The following is a 25,309-nucleotide window of genomic DNA, read 5'->3' on the forward strand; positions in this document are numbered from 1 at the left end:
GACTCTGTCTTCTAATGGGTAAAAAGCCAAACAGCTTCGGTCAGGCTTTTAGTCAGTTGAAGTTGTGACACCACAAAAATTATTTGTTTTCTGACTGTTAGGGTTAGTCGTTAGTTCTTATTCTGCTGATTTGTAACAACTCTCCTCTCTCGCATCCTCAGTTCCCACAGACGCCTTGGCGAACAAACTCTTCGGTGCCCCCGAGCCCTCCACAATAGCTCGCTCGCTCCCCACTACCGTGCCTGACTCGCCCAACTACCGCAGTGCCCGGACGCCCCGCACGCCTCGCACCCCTCACCGGAAGGACCCCACCATGACGCCACGCTTCTACCCAGTGGTGAAGGAAAGTCGGCCCGTCGATGCAAAGGTAAGGTGCTAAGGGTCATTAGTACCTGTTAGTATGCATTAGTACCCAGTTGTTTTTTCGTTGGTCTGAACCTTTCAGGTTTTTTTTTTTTTTTCCATATGTGCATCAGTCCAGACTCCAGCTTTCCTACAGTTCATTTTGTTGTGCTACACTTGCCAAGCATAAGGAATCACTGGCTCCACCTCTTATACTCATAAAGTCAAAAGGAATGATTGATCATCCTGGAGTTATTGTTTCCTGTAGTAGGATCAGAGTACTCTCTCAGTTATTTAGTATGTGAGCTCAGACGACATTGTTCTCACTTGCCCAAACAGATATCTAGAGTTATTTAAAAAAAAAAAAAAAAAAAAGCAAACTTGGTGTGCACACATTCTTCTTCACTCGGGCTAGCTTCTTATCTGGATGGATCCAAGATTAACATTTGTTTTTACAGTGTTTTTTTTTTTTTTTTTTTTTTTTTTTTTTTTCCAGTCATAAAATGCTAAGATTTATTTCCACTCTCCTTTCATTGAAGGATAGCAAGAATCAACAAAAAATGAACTCATGTGCATGCATTTTAAGGGTCCTGATGCTGTCAGTTTATTAGCATCAAGTGAAGTAACATACAAACTACAAAATGCTACTGTTTCACTTTCGATTATGGTTTAAAACTTTGTGTGATAACCTGCCTCAAAAGGTGTCTAAGATGTGCACTGAACATTTCTTACCAAACAAACTTATACATATTACTATCAGGATCTCTCCATTCACCTGCAACAGGCTCAGCCATGCGTGTACCATTTTATTATTGTTAACCCGCTTGTTAAAATACTGCAATCCTGTTCCTGTACCTGTGCAGACCCCCAGGAAAAGGAAGACCCGACACAGCTCCAACCCTCCCATGGAGTGTCACGTTGGCTGGGTGATGGACTCCAGAGAACATCGCTCCCGTACCGCCTCCGTCAGGTGAGACACCCTCCCTCCCTCCAGGGGAAGTTATCGGTCCTGATGTCTCTTGCTACCCATTGACAGTAAGGGAATGTATGGATCAAGTACTTGAAATCCCAAAGGTATTTTGTCTGATTGGCTAGTTTCCAGAGTATTCTGTCTACTATAACGCATTGTTCCTAAATGAGATGTGAAATATACAGTTAAAGTCATTTTATGGAGAACATTACTGTAATCATGTTCATATTAATTTTCAATGAGATTACTTTTTTAAGAATAATTTTAAAGACGTGATTGGGAAGATGTTGATGTGAAAAACCCTAATTTCAATCTGGCTAAATCATAGTTTGGCTCAGCCATAGTGAAGAGCATCCGTCTATCAATTTTTGGTGTATTTGGGGTAGATAGAGTACTTTATTGATCCCAAGAAGGAGAAATAAACCCCAAATGAAATTCTGGTTTTGGCCTGGTTTTAAAGTCTGTGTTGATGATTTTATGTTGAGAATCATCATTATTATTATTATTATTTACCAATGTCAGATATTTTCCTCTTTGACCCTCTGTGTTTTATTTACTGATCTCATGTTTTTATGCTCAAAATTTTAAAGCCATTAATTCTTGCTGACATTTATAGCTGCCAATATGCAAGGTTGCATAATGCAGCTTTAATTCCCCAGTGCAATGAATGTACAGAGAATTTTTTTTATGGGTGACTTCGGTGGAGACATTAATTGACATCTTGCAGAGAAACCTCTGGATTAAAGACCTCGCATACAGTGCAGGACATACCAGACTATAGCTGTGACCCTCAGCGCTGAGGTAGTTGTAATTCTGCAAGTGGATCTAATGACTCCTCCCTCTCCCTGCTCTGCAGCTCCAATGCCAGCCCATCGGAGGGCACCCCTGCCCTGGGTAACGTTGGCTGCACGCCTCAGTCCCTCCCCAAGTTCCAGCACCCATCGCACGAGCTGCTCAAGGAGAACGGCTTCACACAACACGTTTACCACAAGTACCGTCGGCGCTGCCTAAATGGTACAGACAACACTGAGGGATCTGTCACATTTTCTTTATTTGAGACCAAGCAGTGTACCTTCTACCTTTACCTTCCCATAGGTCATGGATTTTTGGATTATGATGGATTTTTTGGGAGGTGAATTCCACATAGGGAAAGTCAGGAAATGTATTAAAAAAAAAAAAAAAAAAAAAAAACTCCTGGGGAGGTTTGTGTTGCATGCATTTTATTGCAGTAGGTGAACCCAACTGTAGTAGAGACCACATTGTTCACCCCCTTTAGATCTTGTCTGCAATAAACAGCTAAATTTTAATTATGGGATTTAGATCAAGAGGGAATTTTGGGAAGCTTTGGGAGGAAAAAAAGAGTGCTTGCGGGTGACAAGGGCAGGCAGGTAATGTTGAAGCTTTATCTGTCTTGAACTCCTGTGGCAGTGTGCATTATGAAAAGCTCCCAAAGTAAAGTATCACTAAAACTTCCTCTAGATCCTGTTCAGATATTGAAGCAGCTGTTTCTTTTTGTTGGACACAATTCAGACAGTATTGTGTAGCCCTGTCTGTTATCATTATCTCTTTTCCTGCAGATAAAATGTTAAATGTTTTCTGTGTAAACTTGAATTTCAGTATAGAAAAATACACTGAGGAATAACAATCCAGCAAACCCCTTGCCATTCTTAGCTGCCACAGTCTTGGATTTGCAGCAGTCTAATATTATTTTTCCCAGCTGACCCCTCACCTCTGTGCTCTTGACCAACAGAGCGAAAGCGCCTGGGAATCGGCCAATCACAGGAGATGAACACGCTGTTCCGCTTCTGGTCGTTTTTCCTACGGGATCACTTCAACAGGAAGATGTACGAGGAATTCCGGCAGCTAGTGGTAGAGGACGGGAAAGAGGGATACAGGTAAGGAACCGGGGCACAAATTTGTTTTTGAGGTCAGAATATACAGGGAATGTTTTGAAGCTTTTTGTGTTTACAGTGTGTATTGCAGTTATCACAACACACTTGTCATTCCCATTGGTTTTTGGTGTCTTTATAGTTCTTTATCAATTAATTGGTTGAATAACATCAAATGAAACTGCACTGAAGTAAATCAAATCTACTCTTCCCGTGTGGAGCATAATGGCTCACAAGGAACAGTAATGTATATGAACTGTAGTGAAATTTTTCATAAATGGTTGCAAAATGATTCTGCTGCGTTCCTCCTTGCTGCCCGAAGAAATTCTCTGCCACAGCTTGCCTTCTCTGGTTTTGTTACAGCTTATTGTTTCATCTGTCCAAAGCAAGACACTTTTTCATTGTTTTCTTCCACCTCTCATGCTGACAATATTAAAAAGAAGACTTTATTTTTATGTCTGAATACAATGGGATTAGGAAGAACGTGTTTGTGTAGCTTGAGCAAGACAGGGTGCCGAAACACTGACTTTTCGTGGAGGGTGGCGAGGACAAAAAAAAAAAAAGAACTTCCCCAGAATGACTAACATATCCCATCATTATGCAGCAGTAATGTGGTTGGTTTACCTGAGTAACAGAGTATTTGCAAGTCGCATCTGTTTCAAGGTCCATAGATGTTCAGCCAGTTTTGCTTGAGTTGACATTAACAGAAAATAATACAGAAATATACACATCATGCCCTATGTGGTCAATCTCCCATAGCCAATGAGCTGTAAGTTTGAAACAAATCCATCCTCAGTCAAGGGCGCGGGAAGGGTGGTGCTGAGGGTGCTGCAGCACCCCCTGCTGAGGAGGGGTGGAATAAATGTCAAATTAATTTTACCACATTTCAAAGTCATTTTCTTTTGAAAATGACTTGATTGTGGCAGTCACTTAGGGTGTGGACAGGGGGAGAAAGTAAAACGTGTATTAATCTACTGCACCTAATGCAAGGAAAACGAAAAACATGTAAAACACGTGCAGAGGGGCAATTACACCGAGACACATCAGGCGGCACCATCAGTCGGCATCAGCTGCAACTCTCTCTCACTTGTTTGCGCTGCGCTCGCACAGCTGGTTGTCTGTCTGTCACTGAAAGTTTAGCCTCCAAATCAGTGGTGTAGTCTACGTGATACGCAGGTATACGCCGTATACCCACTAGAAAAGGTCCCGCATTTCCTTATAACCACTTAAAAATGCGCAAAGATACGTATCAGTATGTTTTTTTGACATAACGTTCACTTTCCCGTTCATAAAGTCGCCTTCTCTGTGTTATGAAGTGGGCTCTTTTTGACCATATTTCGGGGGACACTACAGCTGGAGCAAACGTTAACGTTTCAGAAAGGGAGCCTGTGTGTGTGCGCGTGCACGTGCCCCACCCCTCATACGCAGCACCCCCTGGCAAAAAGTAGTTCCCGCGCGCATGTCCTCAGTTAATGTTCTTTGGCGCTAGAGTCTGAAACAAGACAAGGGACTGGACCAAGAAATGAAGATCATTTTAATCTCCGCAATAGAAATTTCAATTATGTCATTTTTTTCCTCTTACTCTCAGCAGCAGTCTCTGGTATCGCTTTATCCCCACTGTCTGCAGCCGTTTTCCAAACACTTTCATTTGTTGATTCTCTCTCTCTGTCTCTCCTTCTGTTTTACAGGTACGGTTTGGAGTGCCTCTTCAGGTACTACAGCTACGGCCTTGAAAGGAAGTTCAGACCAGACATTTTCAAGGACTTCCAGGAGGAAACTGTCAAAGACTACGAAGCCGGTGAGAAAACCAGATCCCACATTCCCTCATTTTACACCCAACCATGCCCAGTTTCTCATCTCAGTTTATTTAATCTAAATCTGTCACAGACAAATGGGAAGGGAATCCTACAGTTAACTTTTCATATGCGCTGTTGCCCTAACACAGTTTTTGGTACTTTTGGGGAATTGTACAAGGGCAAAATTATGAATATTGTGTCACAGTCCAAATACTTATGGACCTGACTGAATGTGTTTGAGTCCTCAGCGCCATCTAACCCAATAAAAAAGCCTAAAGACTTGCTTATGCTTATTTTTTGCTAGATTTATGATCTCTCTGTTTTCACACACAGGCCAGCTTTACGGATTGGAGAAGTTCTGGGCCTTCCTGAAATACTCCAAAGCCAAGAACATGGAGATTGACCCAAAGCTGCAGGAGTACCTGAGCAAGTTTAAGCGTCTGGAAGATTTCAGGATTGACGTAAGTAGAATAGTCTTGATGCCAGGCTTGATGCTTCCATTTTTATTTTTGACCAGACCTCATCACACAAGGCTCTAGTTTGCAGGGAAATATCCTGTACACCTCTGAAAGGATGCCTGCAGCACATCGGCTTTCTCAGCCATGAATATGGCCAAGTGGTATTTTTATTATATTTGGACAGAGATATTAGTCTTTGTTTCTGCGAGTCCTAAAATCATCTGAAAATGGTAGCTATTGGTGCATTGTCATCACAACCACCTCTCTATTGTTGTCCTAGAAAACAAACTTAAAACTGGATCAATGAATCTTCATTTAGAAAAATGACTCTGCGTTTTATAAAAGAATTGATCACATTGACTTTTTGTTTTGTTTCCTAAATTTATTTATTTTGTCTTATTCCGTTTTGCCAGTTAATCTAACACCATGTGTGTCTTTGCTTACAGCCTCCCATGGAGGAAGGAGGCCGCAGAAGACACTCGTCTAGTGGGGATGGACGTCGCCGGCACCCCTCCCTGCCCTCCAGCCGCCCACACAGCCAGGCCAGCTCGGGCCCCAGCCCCGCCCCCACTGCCCAGGGCCCTGCAGCCAGGGATGATGCCAAAAACACCAGCCAGAAAGCCCCCGCGCCTGGCTCTGCCCCCGCATCGGATGCCAAGGCACTAAAGTAACTCCACGGACACCCCGGGCCACACGGATCAACTCAACTCTTGTCTTCAAGTCGCCGGTTCTTTCTGCGCCACAGGAGGGGGAGGAGGGGTCCCGCCCTTCATGCAGCATGATATTTTTTTTTTCCTATGACGTGATTGAGGAATCAGCAAGCAAAATAATAAGGCTCTGCCAATTTGATTTAAAGTTTTGGGAGAGAACAAAATATCTTTTGTCTTTATGAGACAACATTTGAAGGCGAGAAGTGTCCAACACATTTTTTTTTTTTTATTTGGAAACCATGGCAGTGAATTGTAAGTGGTTATTTACTACTACTTTACCTGCAAACTTTTTTTTTTTTTTTTTTTTTTTTTTTCGTGAGGACAGCATTGTGTGGACCCCGCTCTCCATTACCTGGACCCCTCTTTTTGATCCACACTGTCCTGCTGGCTGAAAGATATGTGATTCCTCATTAAGATCTCAGATTTATTTTTATTTTTTCTTCGGCGAGTAGTGGGATTGGAAACCTGGAAATAGTTTGAAAAATTAAAGAAGATTTGATTTTTTTTTTTTTCATTAAGACTGGTCATCGTGGAAAAAAGGTGTAGAACCAGACAATAAAAAGAAAGGAGAAAAAAAAGACTTGTACCAATCCCTCAGTATGGACATGATCATTGAAAGTTGCCTTATTTTAATGGTTTTACTGCTTATAACTTGTGCCCGCCACCTTAACATCGATTGTACAGCACTGAAATCGCAAATCACGTAATATCGGTCATCATTTCCAGCAGAGGCCACGAGGTGGCGCTCTGTCTGCCAAACTCCCGCCCCACCTTCACCTTTCTGAACTGTCTTCCAAGTGTCATATGATCTGTTACAACTCCCTTAATTCTCCCCTTGTCCCTGTGTTTGCAAGTTGTGGCTTTTTGTGCTAAAATGCTTCAGCCTGGAGGAAGTTTCTCGCCCTTCCCAAAACATTTCATTGTGTGTGTGGGGTGGGCGGCGAGGATGACCCTTCCATCTCACTTTGGGTGCTTCCTGACTTTCTCTACCCCCCGCCCCCATCTGCCCCACTGGATGGGCTTCATCCATCCGTTCATCCATCCATTTGACGTCCATCCATCAATCGACCAACCATTGATGCTAAAGGACTGGAATCATCAATCCGGATTACTTGAAGAAACGAAGGTTATGAGAGGAGGGCCGCTGTGCTGCGGGTGCTTCGGGGGAGACGCCGGGTGGCTGGGATTGCGCAGAGTTTTAGCTTTTGGCTTTTCAGCGCTGCCGACCCGCTGCTAATCAAGGCCTCAGCTTGGCACCACCAGTCTGGCTGGGCCTCGGGCACTCGCCACCTCTTCCTGTTTTACACACAGGACGCAAATACACATGAACACTTAGAGACACACACGCAGACATGCATACTCACACACAGGTATGGATACAGTGACATGATCGAGCTGAGTAGGAAACACACACACACACACACACACACACACATTCATGGAGCTCAGTATCCTGCCTGTGTCAACAGCCAGTGGACAAATAAATGCGAGACTGAATTGTTCCTAAACACTTTGGTTCGGTTCCTGGCAGTCTGCCGCACAGTCAATTTAACTCTAATAATCTAGTGTGGGTAATTTAATCTTTATCCGACTTGAGTACTGATGATATCAAACAGAAGAGTGATTTTTTTTTTCCTCCTCCACTAATGTAAATGTGAATTTGACAGATGAAGAGAAATGATTTCAACTCCCTGCTTCTTGTTTTATTGTTTATAGGACAGATTATATATGCGCCTTACACGTGTACGTATTCTTACCTTTTTTTCTTGTTTTGTTTGTTTTGTTTTGTTTTTTAATGGTCTTATAATTATCTTTTAATGCTTTTTAAATTTCAAATTGCTAGCAATGTTGTGGAGATGGGGTTTGTCTCAGTGTTGTGTTTATGCTTTTTGTCGAAACATCTGTGGACTTCAGAAATGAGAACATAGCGCACAACACGAAAGGGAAAATGGACATCAGGACCTCAGCAGGCATCCACTGCAAAAGCAAAGGAAGAAAATGCTTAGTTTGACAAGTTACAGTAATTCATGTCGAAGTAATAGTTGATTTGCTTTCCTTAATGGATTATAAATTGTGTGATGCTGCGAAGATCACTCAGTGTTGCCAACTGTTATCATAAGCCAAAGCTAATGGCTGAATACCCAGCCTCCAGGGTTCCTACGCACAGTATGTCTGCAAAGTCTAGAAATGCATGGAAAAGTAATTTGATTTATAGGCATGAAAAAGCTTGTGAATTTCAAAGCAAGTTGGTAAAATTTAATTTCAGTTTCAGCTGCTCTGTGACCTCCTGAAACGACGCAAGACAAGATCACAACTGTCAGTTATGGCCTTGTCTTGCGGTCCGGTCACTGAAGGCATACTGAGCTTCAACCTGAAACTTCAAATCCATTTAAGAAATTAAATGGATGTCTTGGAGAAAAAAGTGAAATTTTCACATGCAAGTGTAGAGGACACATGTGCCTATTATTCTTTTGAGTCTTGGTCCTTTTCCATATTATCAGTTGGCCTGTTAGCTGAAGTTCCTCCTTATCTCAGAGAGTCCAGCAGAATGTTCATGGATTGTTGTCTCCCTGTGTTAGGATGTCCAGTTGTCATGTCAGTTTTTCTGTTTTTAATTTTGTTTCTCTTAAGCTGGCATTGTCAGAAGAAGAAGAAGAAAAAAGTTGACAAGGATTCACTTTTTTTTCCCTCTCTCCTGTCTTGTTGGCTTAACTCCAGGGAGCTTTGGGTCAATTTCGGATGCTTACAATTGACGTATCACTCACTCAAGAATCATTTACTCGAGGGATTAAAGACAAAAAAAAGAGTGAAAAAAGAGAGAAGAAACCCCATGCATTTCCCAAACCCAGTGAATCCTTTGACTAGGTGAGCTGGTGTATGTGTGGCTGCCAACACGGCAGGCAGCCACTAGGGGCTTTCTTCCTCAGACAGACACTTGCCCCTCCCTCCACCAACGGGATCGTCACCTCTGCACCCCCCTCGGCTTTTCCTGGACTGGGATGCAAAGCTGGGAGCCGGGGCGGGACACGTGTTTTGGGAGTTTTCAGCCTTCTGCATTAGCATAGCACCAGAGCTGCTGTTAGCTCTCCAAACAAACTCTAGGAGGCGCGGTACCCACCGCTCAGAAGTTTTACATGGACTTGGCCAGATGGCCGGACACTGGAGAGATGAATGATGGACTGGAAAGGGGGAGAGAGGAGAAAACAGGAAGAGAGAGAGTGAGTGTGAAAAAGCCCGACTTGGGTTTGTGATGTTGCTCAGAGGAATATGGCTGGTTATGATGTCTGGAGACTGAAAAAAAAAGGACAAAATTCCATAAAGCCATATAAATAAGAGATAGCTGTATATGAACCATTAAAACCTTGTTAATAGTTCATTACATTACAATATCCTAGGCTTGTCATGAGGAAAAAAAAAGATGAAAATGAGGAAAAAAGGAACAAAAAAATATACAAAATGGAAAAATGTAAAATACTTGAATGAGATCTTGTATTATAACATTTAATATTCATAATATCTGCTTTGTAGGCTGATGTGATTCGCTATTAGTGTTATTTGTAATTTGTAGTAATTATGCTTTTCCTTAATAAATAAAAAAAAACATAAAACGGACAAAAAAACTCTAAACCTTTGATGTTGTTGAGTGATTATTTATATTGTGTGAATGTGTGTGTGTGTGTGTGTGTATAGAGAGAGAGTTTTTTTTTTTTTTTTTTTTTTACACTGAATAGAGAAAAAAATAGACATTCCTTTTTTTGAAGATTTTTTTAATGATATTCAACAGTCCAGTTTAAGAAATTAGTGTAAAAATCTGTGCCCAGTCCTACCATCCAAACTGACAGGCTCCTTCAAAGGGCCATCAAACATTGTGTCACAGTGAGACATGATTACATTTTTTTTCTTTAAACATTCTAAAAACACTTATTTTCCAACATTTGCTCTTCACATATATATATATATATAGATATAGATATAGATATAGATAGATACAGAAATATAGATTTTTTTTTTTCACCTCCATTGCTGAGGCTTCTTGTTAGGCATAATACACATTTGACATTCAGGAAATGCTTCTGTTTTCTAAGTGCCAAGGAAATTCATAAAAGTGCAGATATCTCTTCTGTTAGTGGGCAGCAAGATCATGGTTTGGTGTAAAAGACGTGTCAGTTTTCCCTTCTGTCTGCGCAGCACAGCTTACACAGCACCTCACTGTGTACGACCATTACAGCAGAGTCCAAAAACAAGAGGAAGATGTGTAGGTGGACTGGCGTGTAGAAAGTGCTTTTACTAAGCATTCTCATTAAAACATCTATTTATAATCTTGAAGTTAAGAAATTTCCCAAATGTTGTGTCCTTTAAAACAGCAATTAAAAATATAATTGAGTCTATTGTCCTTTCAGCTAAGGAAATATAGTGATGATTAATGAGTCTCAGTCATCTAAAGTGACCGCCTTCCCCTTGTTTATTGTCCTTAACTCCTACTACAGTGATTATTAAATTAGTGTAATCCCATAACGAGGAAAGATGATCAACATTTTCCCCGTGCTACTTTGACATTTAAAAAGATGCTGATGTGAAATGTGGCTCGATGATTCTCAAACTTTAGGATCGAGGAGGGGCGTCAGTCATGTTGACATATTTACATTTAAACCAATATTTGCACGTCTTAAAATAATTTTTTTTAAAACCACAGGATTTGTTGTGAGTCAAAACAGAAACTTAGCTCAGATGTGAGAGGAAGTGGAAAGGGTGAGAGCTGATATGCCACAGGGATTATGGTCGCTCCCATCTCAGATGCTTGATTGAAGGATCAGCAATGTAAACTGCAGCATCCCAGAATCACTATCCTCCCTAGGTACTGGGCAGACCTTCACTCACCCACACTTCATTTAGGGTACAACTTGCTATTTGCTCCCTCAGTTAGTTTGGGCAGGTGAGAAAAGTGACATGTAAACTCAAATTCTGCTGATGTCATTTTAGACTGATTGGTAATTTTGCTGGAGGTAAACTTCTCCCATCAGGGATCCCCTTGTGTGGTTCTGCTGATCCCAGACTTTGGGGAGGTTAAAGGTTAGAGGTCAGAGGTCATCACTGGACCTTCTTGGGTGTTTCAGGGATGCTCTCGTTCAGCGGGGTGAGACTGGTGAGCATAATGTGGCGTTGGTACTGCTTTGTCTGCCTGAACTTGGCATCGGTGCCGTGCAGCCTGTCCAGCACGCCCAGGACGCCGTAACACTGGTTGAACCTGAGAGCAGGAAGCAAATGAGTGGAGAAGAAAAGAAGTCAGTGTGAGGCCAGAGTTTGCAAATTACTCCATGAAAAGGGAATGCAGAATCTTGTTTGGGTCAGGCTTCAAACCAGAGCTGACAAAAACATTAAATTCTCGTAAGTCTGGCCTAGAGACTAGAGCCCGCAAGACAGGAAGCAAAATGGGTCACCGGTGCAGACGTTTACATGTTAGCAGGTCAACAGCAACTGGCCGTAATAGTCATTTACATATTCATACGTGCAAATCAAAGAATCAGAAGCAGACTAGGGTTTGGACACACCGATGGTTGGGTCAACACATGTTTTCAAAGACAGTTGGAGGTTGGATCCACTTTGTTTACATTTTTAAAAATCATTAGATTGATTTTCATCCATCCTGCTGCAATCTTATCGGTCAATGTGACAAACTGGAACCGATCTCACACTATAGAGAGCAGTGACAAAAATATCAAACGAGCATCAGCATGTCCTTTCACTCCTCTTTTGAAAATGAGTGATATCTATCGATCTGTCTACCTGTCACTGTGATTTATTTTATTTACTAAAAATTTATATTTTACCTTCATTCAGACCAGTACAGACACCTTATGTTTGTTTTCCTTGTGAGAAACTATGTTTCAAATTTACAGTACATTACAGCAAGAACTACAGTTTATAAGGTATGGAGAACAGCACGCAACAAATGAGGGGACATAAAAACAGATGCCTGTTCTCTTTCCTCGTGTTTCCTGGCTTTTATCATTGAATAGTGATTAGTGTGCTTTTTAAAAAATAATCTTGTGGACTAAAGTGGAGTGGCGGGCTCACTTGAGGTGGTGGTAGTCGTGGAACTCAGGTGAGGGCAGGAGCGGCAGGTGGTAGCCACAGTGGGAGACGGTGGTGCTGACCAGAGCCAGACAGTACCACAGGCTGGTGGTGGCCAGGTGGGAGCCCAGCAGCACCGGCCCCATCACCGCGGGCAGCATGTTGGACAGCTGTGAGCAAGAACAAGGAGAATCTGTGAGTTTACATGCACAAAGAATATGACTTTCTCAGTTTCTCTTATAGGACACGTTAAAAAGTAACAATGAAACTGAATTTTGAGAGCATCTTGCTTTTTTAATCTGGTGACGTTCCCAATAAAACAGGATACTGGGGCAGAAGGAAATCATTCACAAGTGTAAAGTAAAAGAACTAGGGAAAGAGCTATGGCAGTACCAATACCAGTTACTTTAATGCATTTATTCAGTAGGTTCTGTGTTCAAAACTCACCTAATGGCTCACAATCTCAACAGACTACTGATCTCTCCAACCACCTAAAGCCATTTATCAACTGCTTAACACATTTCATCTACAACATTAGCTAAAAAAAAAAAAAAAAACATTCAAAAAATGTAAATAAAAATCAATATTCTTACAGTGTATCATATGCTAAAATTTTTACTGATCACTCAATATTTCTGTTGCATCTCTGCTCTAATTAGCCCACTTATTTGTCTTAGTGCACTGAATATTTTAGCCAGGTAGATGCAACAAAATTGTTTTACTAAAATAGGAGTCAAATCTCTTATCTAGAAATTTACTTCAATTACTGTGTAGCTGCCAGGTGAAAATCTGACAGTTCCAGGCCGGATTCACCCAGGAGGTCACAAGTACATGGTTTGCACAATAGTCAAGTCCATAATGGCTTTTTAATGTTGACAGCTTCAATTCACAAGTAATACGTCCATTTGCGTTCCAAAAAAGGAACGCAAATGGAAGCTAGGAGGGTATCATGTATTTACCACATGCTCCAGAGGATGGGCATAGATGGAGACCACGCCGATGGGGGCCGTCCATTCATGGTGCTGTTTGTGGAAATGCTTGTAGAGCGCAGGATGGTGGAACAGTCTGAGAAGGAGGGGGAAAGAGGATCAGTCTCACAACGAGGATTACATATAACCAGTTATACCTGTTTCTGAAATCACTGCTATCCTCATAGCACAAAAAGCGAAGTTTATCAGGCTGTGGATCTTGAATGTGCTTCTGTATAGCATTTGAACATAAATAATCATTGCCACATTAATTATGAGGCATAATTACCATAAACCAACAAGACTAAAAGACAAGTGGTCTTTACTGGACCCTGCATGGTATTTTACACTGTGTGCCACCAGGTAGGATTAAGTGGAATATCTGCTCTGTTGTTTTACAACTATAACTTCACATTATCTTGCACTGTCAGAAAGTGCATATATATATATATATATATATATATATATATATCTCAAGGGCTGCAACCAGCTCTTATCCTGATTCTTGCTTTTAAAATAAAAGTACATGAAGCAATCCCAGTGAGAGGGAGGGGGAACGAATAGCAACATGCTCTTTGCATCAAGAAGTACTAGTGTTGATAGGAAATGTCTTAATTTAGAAAAACACTAACACCCACAAACTACCACTTGGTGTAAGGTAACAGGCTACTACTTGTATCAATGATGATCTCATGACATGATGTTGAAACATCTTACACCAAGCACCTTTAATCTATGAACACTGTGTCTTGACAGGACCATCTGACCCAGTCTTCCACTAGAGGGCCCAGCGCTCAAACTCATACACATCACACACACACACACACACACACATACACACACACACACTGTAGGTCCAGCTGAGTTTGTCTAATTTCAAACTCAGGCTATATTTCCTCCCTCGTGTTCTCCTTTAGCTCCTGCCCTCCTCCTGTAACCCATGCCCTTCTCTCTTCTCATCCCAGTCCCCACCTGTGTGAGTAGTAAAACATGATCTCCTCCACGATGCCGCACATGGCCAGCTCCATCAGGCCCCAGTGGAAGGTGGGCAGCTCGGGGCCGCAGGGGTTTCCTCTCCAGGTCATCAAGTAGTAAATCCCAACCACCATGGGGCCTGAGATAAAGACCTGGTTGAAGAGGACAGTCTGCAACGCATGGCGCAACTTGGCCGGGTCCACCTGGAGATGGAGATGGAGATGGAGAAGGAGGGGTGGGGATGAACGAGTGGTAGATGAAAGAGGTTAAAATTGGATAAACTCTCAAAATGTATTCATACTCATGTCTGAAGCACACTCAAAACAATTTTAGACAAGTAAATACATTCAAAAAGGAGTTCAAACAACTTCCCAAGCTTTGCCAGTAGGATTAAATAAAGGATCTTGCACAGATCTGAGTTTGCTGAAGACTTTTTTTTTCCACAAAAAGCAAATGCATAAATATAAAAATCAGTAAAAAAAAAAAAAAAAAAAAAAAAAAAAAAGCAACAAATCAAAAGAGATTAATTTCAGCAACAATCTTAAAAAAAAAAAAGAAAAGAAAAGAAATCTGCAAAAAAAAATCACTCCAGGATTCTGGCTACTGGATTTCAGAGGAATATTCCACAAATAAGTTAATAAAATGTATTTTATCAACTATCATGAGCTGTAATCGTTATGAGACACACACCACCCGATGTCTGATGGAAATTTTGTAAGGTTCTTAATATCAGTTAGAATAAATCAAGTTGGAATAAATCAAACACAGGCTGTTTCTAAATTACTTTTTCTAAAAGATGAACAAAGAGATAAAAGTTTCCAAATATGCAACCAAACAAACGAACAAGGCTCTTTGTCCTGCTTACAATGCTCCTATCACATGACATTTGCCACACATCCAGACTGATAAGATTCCAACAACGCTGTCTTTTCTACGACTGACCACAGGCGTCCACCAGAAAGCACCTGGCTAATCAGCAGAGAGTCGGAGACGGGTTATCAGCAAGGTGGAGGAGTCAGTGTTACTCTGAATAAAGGTATTGGCTAAACAACTCAACTATAATATTACATAACTGGGACTACACTGATTTGTAATGATCTGCAGCTGCAGTACTAAAGTAATCAGATCATACTTGCAAATAAAAAAAGTATAATCTCCTATCAGTGATGATCATAAGACAAACAACCACCAATTCAAAGTAACATTAAAAAAAAAAAATTAATTAAAAATAATTCACAAGAAAATTCATTTTACTCATATAACATATCAACATACAGCTGATTATGATGAACAGTATAACTATGAATTAATTTCATAAAGATTCATGTCAGCCTAAAAAGAGAAGTAAACTATATTCTACAAGCTAGAAAATGGCTCTATTGACATTACAGTCTGACCATTGGAATAGCCTGTTTTTAAATTGCATACTGTATGGATCACAAGAACAAAATCACTCAAAATTATGAAAACTGTGTTATATAAATAATCATGAGCTCCCAGTGGGCTGTCACTGTATACAATCTTAAAACAGGATATCAATTATCTGTGTAGGATCACATGTTGGAAGTGACCCTGGTTATCAGTAATGTCTGTGTTTTATCTCTCCACAGCTGCTGTTCAAACGCAGTCGGAGGACTTTGTTCAGATGCACAGGCCAACGTGTCGTATCAGCAGGACGCAGAGAGGCAACATTTCAAAGGTTGTTTTTCTGGAGTTGAAAGGTGATGCATGCCCACATGCATGTATATATGTTATATACATGTCCAGTATCTGCACACACACATTAAATACCATAGAAAATATCTTGTTCTGATAATTCAGGACTGACTGTGATCAACAGGAGTTATCAGAGGTTAAGAGGTTAAGAGGAGCCATCCACTGGCCCACTGGCTGTCTTCCATCATCAGTGAGTGGGCTCTCACTGCATCTCTTTCTCTCTGTGTAAACAAGTTGTTGCAACAGCTAGAAATCTCCCCAGCCTGCTTGCTATTGGATGCTATGATTCAGGTCAGGATGGTTTATTAAAGGCTGGTTACATGTATTAATAGTAGTAATATAAGTAGCAGGAACAGTAAGAACAGTAGGAGGAGAAGTAGCTCAAGCAGCAGTAGTAGTAGCAGTAGGAGAAATAGTGCTGGTACTGAGAAAGTCCTGATCACAATAATAGTAACAGTGGCGGTCGTTACTTTTTAGCATGGTAAGAAATCCCATGTTACAGGTAAGACTACCATATATGCATGATGCAGTGTCCCTGCAGTGAGCAGTTTGCGAGGCCCCCAAGCCATCGCTCGCAAGGCCCGCACACACCAAGTCTAGTCAGTTTAGGTCTATCATCTACCGGCAGGGCAAAGTTACTTTTGTTGAAAGACACAAAGGTCTGGCTGCTTGTTGTTTTTAAATTTCAGATGTTGTTTGTTCTTCTTAATAAAGATTGTTACATTAAATGGCATTTTGTTATGCACTAAGTTTGTACCTATTGTACACATGGAAGGGGAGCAGGTGGACAGGCAGGAGGGAGCGTACACCAGACAGGCCTCAAAACAAAATCTGCTTAGGGCCCCAACTTGGCCAGGGCCAGCTCTGACTGTAACTAAGGTGTAAGAAACAAAAGATTAAAGATAATGAAATGATAAGAAGGGAGCCCTCAGAGACTTGAAATCCTTGCTCCCCAAGGTTAATTGCAGTGAGAGTGGGGTAAGTAATCGATCCAGCAGAGGACATACAAAAACAAAACTTAAATAAAGATAAAAGACATATTGAAAGAGTTCAAAGAAACACAAGATCCTCCTTGTCATAGGTGAAGGATGAAACTGTGGGACTTGCACCTACCGGGTTGTTCTTGTCCACCTGGATGCGGTAGCGAGTGATGAAGGAGGGCTTGCCTGTCATGTCCACCAACAGCAGCAGGCCGTTGGACACCCAGAAGGCCAGAGTGGGCAGCAGCATTGTTCCTGTTTAACAAAAGCAAGCTCACAACATCCTGTATAAAGGTACTGGGCTCTGTTACAAGACTAAAAATAATAACCAGGAAAAAGAAGAATCAAATTGTTCTGGGGTGCATTTACCTTTATACATGTTTGGACTGATTATTTGGATTTGCGTCCTTTTTGCTTGGTTACCCATTTAGACTTTATTTTTTCCCTGCATAGGGGACACTTTCTCTTTTTTCTTCTTTTTGTTAAGAAAGAACAGCCTGACCGAGTTTAATCTGGCCTGATAATGTACACAAATGCCACCCATAAATACAAAAAAAAATTCTTACCCCAACCGAATATACAGTAGCTATGAGAGAAGCTAGATCTTGTGAATAATTTGCGTGCCAAGACCATCATGTTCAGCTGTAACCTAAACCCATGCTCAAATAAATATTTAAGTCATGTGTATCAAGTTACATTAAAGCCAACGCATTCTGTTTTTTATCTCCCGTGTGCTCCACAGGTTCACATTTACATAATATGTAATCACCGTTAGCCGCTGCACAGGAAATCACAAGCAGCACAAAATGTCCTACATAGATAATACCTGTTTGCTAGATTGATAAGCAATCATCCAGTCTACAACGTGTCAATTTATGGTACATCAAGTGATTCTTCCTTCATAGCCATAGCCATATCGTAAAAGTAATTGAGTCAATACTGGAGATCATGACTGATTTGTGGAACTGAAAAATTGCCTCCACTGTAATGCACAAATCCCCTGCAGCTTGTAACATCTCAACCTCCCCTTTGTGCATCCAAGGCCTTTTTTCATATCCTATATGATATATTGGCATCAAAAGAGGTCTGTCTGTGTCTCATGGTAGAGAAAAACCTTGTCTGTGTCTGCAATCAAATTTGACAACATATAAATAAATACTTGCAGCTAATGTGAAAATTGAGAGAGAGATCCATAAAGACATGCTTCCTGTTCTTTGACAGCTCCAGGAATCAGATACAGAACTCAGCCACATCTCTTGTTGTTGCTTTCTAGTGTATTGTATTCTAGTGTATTCTAGTGTATGTCTACATGATAACAGGTCGTGTCATGCCCATGCAGAAAACTGCTCGAGTTTGACCTCTGTGATTACAGCACTGTGCAAACTATTCCTTCACTACAATTTTTTTTTTTACAAAATTCTCCCCAGAACATGTTGTGCATATTGACTGTCAAAGCAAAACAAAACGATTTCTTACCCAAGAAGAACAAAGCAGCATCATGGCCTTCAAACTTCAAGTACAATTTGGTCCACAGGTTCTGCCAGAAGTCTCCTGAAGCGCCCCAGAATCTCTGAAGATGCCTGGATGAAGAATCAAGGATCACAGGAACGTTTCTTTACATGATGAACATGAAGTGTATGCTTTTGCACAGATACATTGATGTAAAACTAAAAACAAAGTATCATGAGTATGCAGACACAGTTCCAGTAATGCTAAATCAATAGTAAAAAGGATAACGGCTGCATTTATAATTCTTTTAAGAGTGTTTTCCCATCCTGCCTAGCGCTTCAGAATTTGGGTCAAACTTGCTGTCAATTAATTCAGCTGAAATTGTAATTTAGAGCTACAACTCACATATAAAAGAAAGCCATTCAGTCTCATGCTGAATAATTTTGCCATACATCTGATGTATGAATCCTTTCCCATGGGAAAAGGTTTCAAGTTCTTGAATTATGAGGCAAATCAGCCTCCTGAAATGACTGAATATGGCTGGTCTGCACTGTAAAATATCCATGAACAATATAAATAACCCTCTACAAGAAGTGCTCTGTTCAAGCTGCAATGGGCCTTTCAATAAGGATAGACACAGCGGAGTTAAACTGCACTCCATGTACAGGTTATTCTGTGTTTCTGCCTGGCTCTGTGCTCTAATGTTACGTTTGAAGACACGTTGCTGTTTTCTTTCAGTACATCTGTTGAGGGTAGGTCAAAGAATTGTTCTCATGTATTTGGACCATGAAGATCTGTTTTGAAGTGATTAATTATGTTCTGTTCTGTCATTTCACATCATCCCAGATGTCTAGTCTAAGGTTGCCCTGTTCTTTCCTATCACCTTCTTCTCTCCCGTCCTGTCCTGGTTTCCGGTCCTGCCAAGTCCTTTTCTCCCCTGTCCTTTTCTGTTCTGTCATGTCATGTAATTCTCTTCCCTGTTCTGTTATATCTTGCCCTGCCCCAATTTTTTTACTTGACTTGACTTGACTGCCCTGTCCTGTCCTGTCTCTTGTCCTGTCCTGTCCTGTCCTTTCCTGTCCAATCATGTTTCTACCCTGTTTTGTCTTACCCTATCTTTTTTTTTTCTCTGTCCTGTCCTGTCCTGCCCTCTTCTTCCCCATCCTGTCCTTCCATGTCCTGTTCTGCCCTGTCCTGTCCTGTCGTGTCCTGTCCTGTCTCTTCTGGTCATGTCTTGTTCTGTCCTGTCCTGTTCTTTTTTCCCTGTCTTGTCCGGTCCATCCTGTTTTTTTTTTTGTTTTTTTTCTGCCTGCTGTGAGTTAACTAACAGCTCCATGCAGTTAATAAACATCCCTGCATACAGTGCTTGAACACTTGTGGCAATATCATGTATCAGGTTCATCACAGGACAAGTTGTTGGTTTAAAGGTAAGGCGATACTACCATGTGAGCGAGTTGCCGAACGCCGCCAAGAGCAAGAGTCCAGATCCGATGATAAAGGCAGCTTTCTTTACAGATTCCCACAGACCTCCGTGGCCCTCCTGGGTAGAGGAGAAATAAGAAGTGTGTATGAAACTCTCTGACTCTCTGACAGTGAAATGCAGTGAAATTCCATGATTTGATTTCTCTTGAGCTTTAACCAGTGTTTCCCCAAGATGATTTTTATGCTGTACAAAGGCCTCTGAAACAAAATCTTCTCATCTCATTTGATACGATGCTTCACTGAAACCAGTACAGATGATAGTCTGTAACTACCATGGCAGCGTCTCTAAGCACGCTGGCCTGTGATGTTTATTCAGTGGTATATCAAATACTGCTCTATAGAAAAGAAGCGTGCTTTGACTGTCTTACTGTATGCTGTATGTGGGGAGAGGATGGAGGACTATCAGTCCTCTTGGAGAAAAATCATCTTACAAAAGAGAGTGAGACTTATCTCAGTGCTATATCTTTAATGTATCAAGACCATCAGGACAAACATGACAAGCATGAAATAACAGAAAAAGATGATACATCAACACAACTGGCCAAGTAAAGGTGCAAAAAAATTTTGCAAACATTTCAGACATAAATTACTTTTAATACTCACAACTATACTGTTACATGTGTCTCTTCTTGAATTGTAAATTGTTGCCAGGGGCAAAATAAAATGAGTATTATTATTTGGACAGTTTTCAATTTTGGTGAGATGAATTCAGCTTATTCTTTCATTGCAGAAGAGTTACTCTTCTTTTGCAGAAGAGAAAGTAGCTGAGATGTTAAATCTAAACTAAATGTGATTCATTTCACAGAAATGTACAGTGTATTTAGTGTAAGCAAAATCTGAGCCAGCCACAGAGAGAGAATCAGTTCAATTCGCTCAGTGGGAATTAATTCCAGGGATTAATGCCACCTTCAACAGACCTTTTGAAATGTCAGCTTTTACCCCAGCTACCCTTTGCCCAGCCATGGCAACAGTGGGGATGTTTCACAATGTTGTTAAGGCCTCAGAGTCCAGCTGTCTTTTTTTTTAGCGCAATACTTACAGACACATGCACACCATTATGCTGGACGAATATAGGCACACAGAAAAGAGTGTGCAAGGATTTATGAGGGCTTTCCCCTGACCCTTAATCCTCTCCACTGCATGCCTAACCTAAACCAGAATCTAATCCTAATTCTAATTTCAACCTCAACCAAATCGGAATCCTACAGTAGCCCCTTGAGGAAGCGAGGACCAACCCATTGTAAATGACCTGGTTCTCACAAGGATAGAAGAACAAGAGCACAAACACACACTTAAACACAAACTCCTCTGAATCTCTCAATGCACTCTCCCTTTCCTTTCCTCTCTTTCTTCGTGTGGCTTAACAGAACAAGTGCCTCACTGTTGAAACAATCGACAGGAGAAAAACTCTCTGAACAATCCTTAACCTTTCTCACGATTACATGCTTACTCCATAAACTGCCACCCTGCCAGTCCTCTGCTGAGCTCCTGGAGAAAAAATGTAACTCGTCAGGTTGAGCTTGTCCTAATGAACAGCGTGAAAATCAGGACAGAATTTAAGGAGGCAAGGGCCAACAGTCAGGCGGATACTAAACTTGTCTCCCCATGGCTTTGCTCGCTAATGTTCATTAGATACACACAGAGAGACAAAGCCACTCAGAAATAACACAATAACATTTACATCTGCTCACAGATCCCCATCCGAACTTTATATTTTTAAATTCTTGATGAGCCAACCTGACACATCAACTTTATATTTCTTACTGTTACGGTGGCTGTCTCTGACTGAATTAAATAATTAAGGGTAATGGACTTTTGTGAGCCAAAACTGATATTTTTGTTAATGTTTCTGATAGCCATTGTTTTGCTCTGATATTAAAAACTGGCACAAAATATTTCGACCACAAAGAAAGATAAAGGATTCTGTGTCTCCTTGACAATTTTAATCTTGAGTTTAAAAGCTTCTGACAGAGCATTAGGACCATCAAGGGATACTAAAACTCACCACCCAGACTCATTAAACTCAGCTCATCAAGGGCTGGGGCAGATTTCACTGCAGATTTTACACAGTGACACTCCTGAAACTATTTAAGTATCATCCCATACTACACTGCACTAATGTCTCTGTCCAAGGATCTGATACGACAATAACAATCATAACAAAAATATTAACTAGCTCTTGCCAGGGAGGAGCCTCCAATCTCCATCATATTGGAGATGGATGATGTTAACAAATTAACTGACAAATTTACATAATCCTGTTAAGACTATTTGTAATGCTAACAGAGTTAAAGAGCCAGTGGTAGAAACATCACCTGGATTTACAGGTATGTTCATTTCATTGTCTTGCCACATTCCTTGCAGTCAGTCCTTACAGCTTTATAACTTACTATGTTACTATCATGTGTTGGTTTCTTTATTTATGTATTCATTTTGTTTATTTGTTTGGCTGTTATATTTGTTTTCCATGCTATGTTGTATATGTATAATATATACTATGTATATATTATGTTTGTCTATAACTGCAACGTGATAAGCACAACAAAGCAGTCAGATGACATCTGACCTCACTGCATATATTCTTTTTCGTAGCAGTTTACTTTGTAATGGCTGTGCCCTAATGTATACTCACATGTGCTCCACCGATAATAACAATAACACTAAAGTTTATTTGTGGAATACCTTTCATAAGTGACATGCAAAGTGTTTCACAGAATAAGACCAGGTCAGGCAGTTAAAGCAAGAAAGTCCAATGCAAGAACTAAGAACAGAGCAAAAGCACTGTCCTTATTTGATGCTGCAACCTATGGAAAAGTACAGCAAGCACTAAATGACAATATAATAAATATGTAATGTACCCATTATGCACAAAGCTATAACTATGCACAGTTTTCCATAAGATGTTACAGGAGTTTACAGCCTGGAATAAGTAATGTAGCCTGTTGCCTTTGTTCAATTATTCAAAGTAAAGCAACACCCAGACAAAGAGAAGGACAGTGAATCCAATGGAAAACACCAAATGATGATGCAGATAAAAGACGGCTGTATGTATGTGTGCATGCTCAGAGGGTGGAACCTGTGGTCACTGACTCTTTGTGTTGTGTCAGTTTCCCTCTGTGTAACATTCAGTAAACATTATAATAATAGAGCACCTGGTTGGCAAGATGTTTTGTTCTTACCTGTCCCCTAACGCTGGCTTTGACTGCTCCATTCATGTCTATAAGCACAAAAAAAAAAAAAACAAGACGTACTGTAAATTACATTATTTTCCCAAGTGGCCACATAGGAGCAGTTTCATAACTTCAATATATCAATTTGGAGGAATCCAAGTCACCTGGTGTTCAAGCACACTAATTAAAATACAACAGTGGCACTTAAATTAATATTTCAAGAAAACAAATTCAGAAATAAAAAGGCAACTTTGTAGCATGGTAAAATAATCACTTGAGTGCAGTGTACTTGGAAAATTTACAGACAGAGGATTATGCATTATTTGACTAAAAATCATGGGAAAAAATAATAATAGGATTACTCTAATCCATATGTAGCCTACTTTTAGTCAAATTCTTGGGGATAGCATCTTGTCCTACATTCCTTCTATTTTTGTAGTTCAGCAGGGAGGAAAAAAACATGAAAACGAACCATAGTATTAGAAGTTTTGGATGACACTATAGGGAATAAATACCAAAATTATGCTATTTTGTGAGAGTATACCAAGCTAAACTGAAACAATAGCACACCATATGATAAATTCACTGTGATCTCACTGCTGACAACCATAGACACAGTTAAAGCCGTCGCAGGAATATATCAGGATTATTATATCAGGATTTTATCGTTAGTGAAATTCACAGCAACGATAACAACACAGGAGGGTATTATCCTGTTCAGTCACTGTAACGCACTGTGCTGTATTTGATGCTGTGTGGCGGTGTTACTTGATCTGGCTAACAAAGACTCTGCAGATGTTAATAAACCCTCACTATAACCAAGCCTCGTAACCGATTCAGTTTCTAGATGAAAGTAAAAGGATCCACTTACTGCCGGTGCCCGAGTCGACCGTCATCTCTCAAAGTCTCAGGGTGCAGAACTCTGTCATTTTACATAACTCGGTCCAAGCGTCTATTTACAACCACATGCGACTTTTGATTGGTGGATCCTTGGTCAGCTGACTCACGGGTACACGGAAGCAGTGGCCTCTGTCCTGTTTTTTTTTTTTTTTTCATGTCAGGATGTGTTTTGAAAGCTTTGTCCACATGTGTCGAGGTGAAAGTTGAAAATCAGCGTGGGAGCTCACCTCTACTCTGTTCGGGTAGCATAGTAAAAATTATTTGGAGAGAGAGAAAAAAAAATGAGCATTTGAGTATGAGGCTAGATTGAGAATAGAATAGAATAGAATAGAATAGCAATGGTGATCCCAGTGAGAAGTGACACCCTCCAACACACACACACACACACACACCTCAACCCTCTCCCTGTTCACATAATAGAATAAAATGCCAGTCTCCTTCAACTTTCACCTGCCTCAGCCCTGACTCACAGATAACTTTCTGCTACAGCAGCAGCATCTGGTATCTCCTCAGTCCTGCAGGTCTGAGGGACCTGCACAGGGAGTGTGTAGGCTGCTTCATATTTCTTTTGTACTATGCAATAATCTTGATATATTATTGGAAAAGACATTTGACAAAGACTTGCACTTTGCAAAACATATCAAAATTTCTAACTAAACATCACTGACATGCTGTGTTGTTTTAAGAGATTCACAGGCTTTTATTCCTGTTAAATTCTTATTATTTATTACTAGAAAATGTGTCAAGAATGCACACCCAAGGTGCAAGTCTTTGGTTTGTAGAAACAGCGAAAAATATATATATAGAAAGACCGCACGCTTCTCTCTTGCAGTTAAAAAAAAAAAAGTTATTTATTGGACTGTGTGGGAATCACCGACGTGTTCCAGCCTCTGCCTTCATCAGGTGAACCTAGACCGGGGGTGTCCAAACATGTGCCATGGAGGCACATGTTTGGACACCCTGATCTACACAGTACAAGTTTCACAAACACCTGTGTTCAATCAACATTTAGCAGTTATCCAATCAGGAGCCACAGCGTATATTTTAGCCCAATGAATCCACTCAGCAATGTCACATTAACTACATATTCACACTTAATCACTATGATGGTGAATATCTCTGCATACCATGAAAAAGTAAGAATGAATCAAATTAACTACATACATACACACATTAAGCCATTCCAGTAGCATCAAAGCAAAATCTTAAAAAATCATGAGAACAGTAAGAAAGTCTCAATACTGTCTAACTTTTTTTAATTCACACCCTGATGAAAGCAGAGGCTGAAACACGTTGGTGATTCCCACATAGTCAAATAAATTACTTTTTTAGCTGCAAGAGAGACATGTGTAGTCGTCACTATATTTTCCTGTTCATTGTTTGTTACAAAACAGCCCATAAAATGGAAAATGATAAACTAAGACAAGTTCCA

General features: G+C 40.6%; 2 protein-coding genes across 3 annotated transcripts in view; one reads left to right on the plus strand and one right to left on the minus strand.

Annotated features, from left to right (window-relative positions):
• The window catches only part of larp1 (La ribonucleoprotein 1, translational regulator), a 62,989-nt gene extending 53,350 nt beyond the window's left edge, over positions 1–9,639 (plus strand). For both annotated transcript variants that reach the window (XM_030068389.1, XM_030068390.1), the window contains exons 15-21: positions 162–367; positions 1,206–1,312; positions 2,169–2,326; positions 3,063–3,207; positions 4,890–4,999; positions 5,331–5,458; positions 5,902–9,639. In XM_030068389.1, the coding sequence (XP_029924249.1) occupies positions 162–367; positions 1,206–1,312; positions 2,169–2,326; positions 3,063–3,207; positions 4,890–4,999; positions 5,331–5,458; positions 5,902–6,126 (1,079 nt within the window). In that variant the 3' untranslated portion in view covers positions 6,127–9,639. The remainder of the gene's footprint in view (positions 1–161; positions 368–1,205; positions 1,313–2,168; positions 2,327–3,062; positions 3,208–4,889; positions 5,000–5,330; positions 5,459–5,901) is intronic.
• Positions 9,640–9,923: 284 nt separating this feature from the next.
• Positions 9,924–23,986, minus strand: faxdc2 (fatty acid hydroxylase domain containing 2). Its single transcript, XM_030069706.1, has 9 exons — positions 23,849–23,986; positions 22,987–23,024; positions 19,768–19,865; positions 18,353–18,456; positions 17,010–17,131; positions 14,178–14,383; positions 13,197–13,302; positions 12,241–12,407; positions 9,924–11,410 (listed from the first exon to the last, which is right to left on the minus strand). The coding sequence occupies exons 1-9, from the start codon at positions 23,871–23,873 to the stop codon at positions 11,254–11,256; spliced, it is 1,023 nt and encodes a 340-aa protein (XP_029925566.1). The 5' UTR covers positions 23,874–23,986; the 3' UTR covers positions 9,924–11,253.
• Positions 23,987–25,309: the final 1,323 nt, after the last annotated feature.

Source organism: Myripristis murdjan, chromosome 14, assembly GCF_902150065.1.
Source record: "Myripristis murdjan chromosome 14, fMyrMur1.1, whole genome shotgun sequence".
Lineage (NCBI taxonomy): Eukaryota > Metazoa > Chordata > Actinopteri > Holocentriformes > Holocentridae > Myripristis > Myripristis murdjan.

What these genes read in the sequence shown, in the direction of transcription:
- faxdc2 (XM_030069706.1), bottom strand. Translation starts at nt 23,873, where the DNA reads ATGACGGTCGACTCGGGCACCGGCA. An exon ending in ATGTTTTACTACTCACACAG is followed by an intron (nt 13,303 to 14,177) that starts GTGGGGACTGGG and finishes CCTCCTTCTCAG; the next exon opens with ACTGTTCCACCATCCTGCGC. An exon ending in CACGACTACCACCACCTCAA is followed by an intron (nt 11,411 to 12,240) that starts GTGAGCCCGCCA and finishes TCCTGCTCTCAG; the next exon opens with GTTCAACCAGTGTTACGGCG.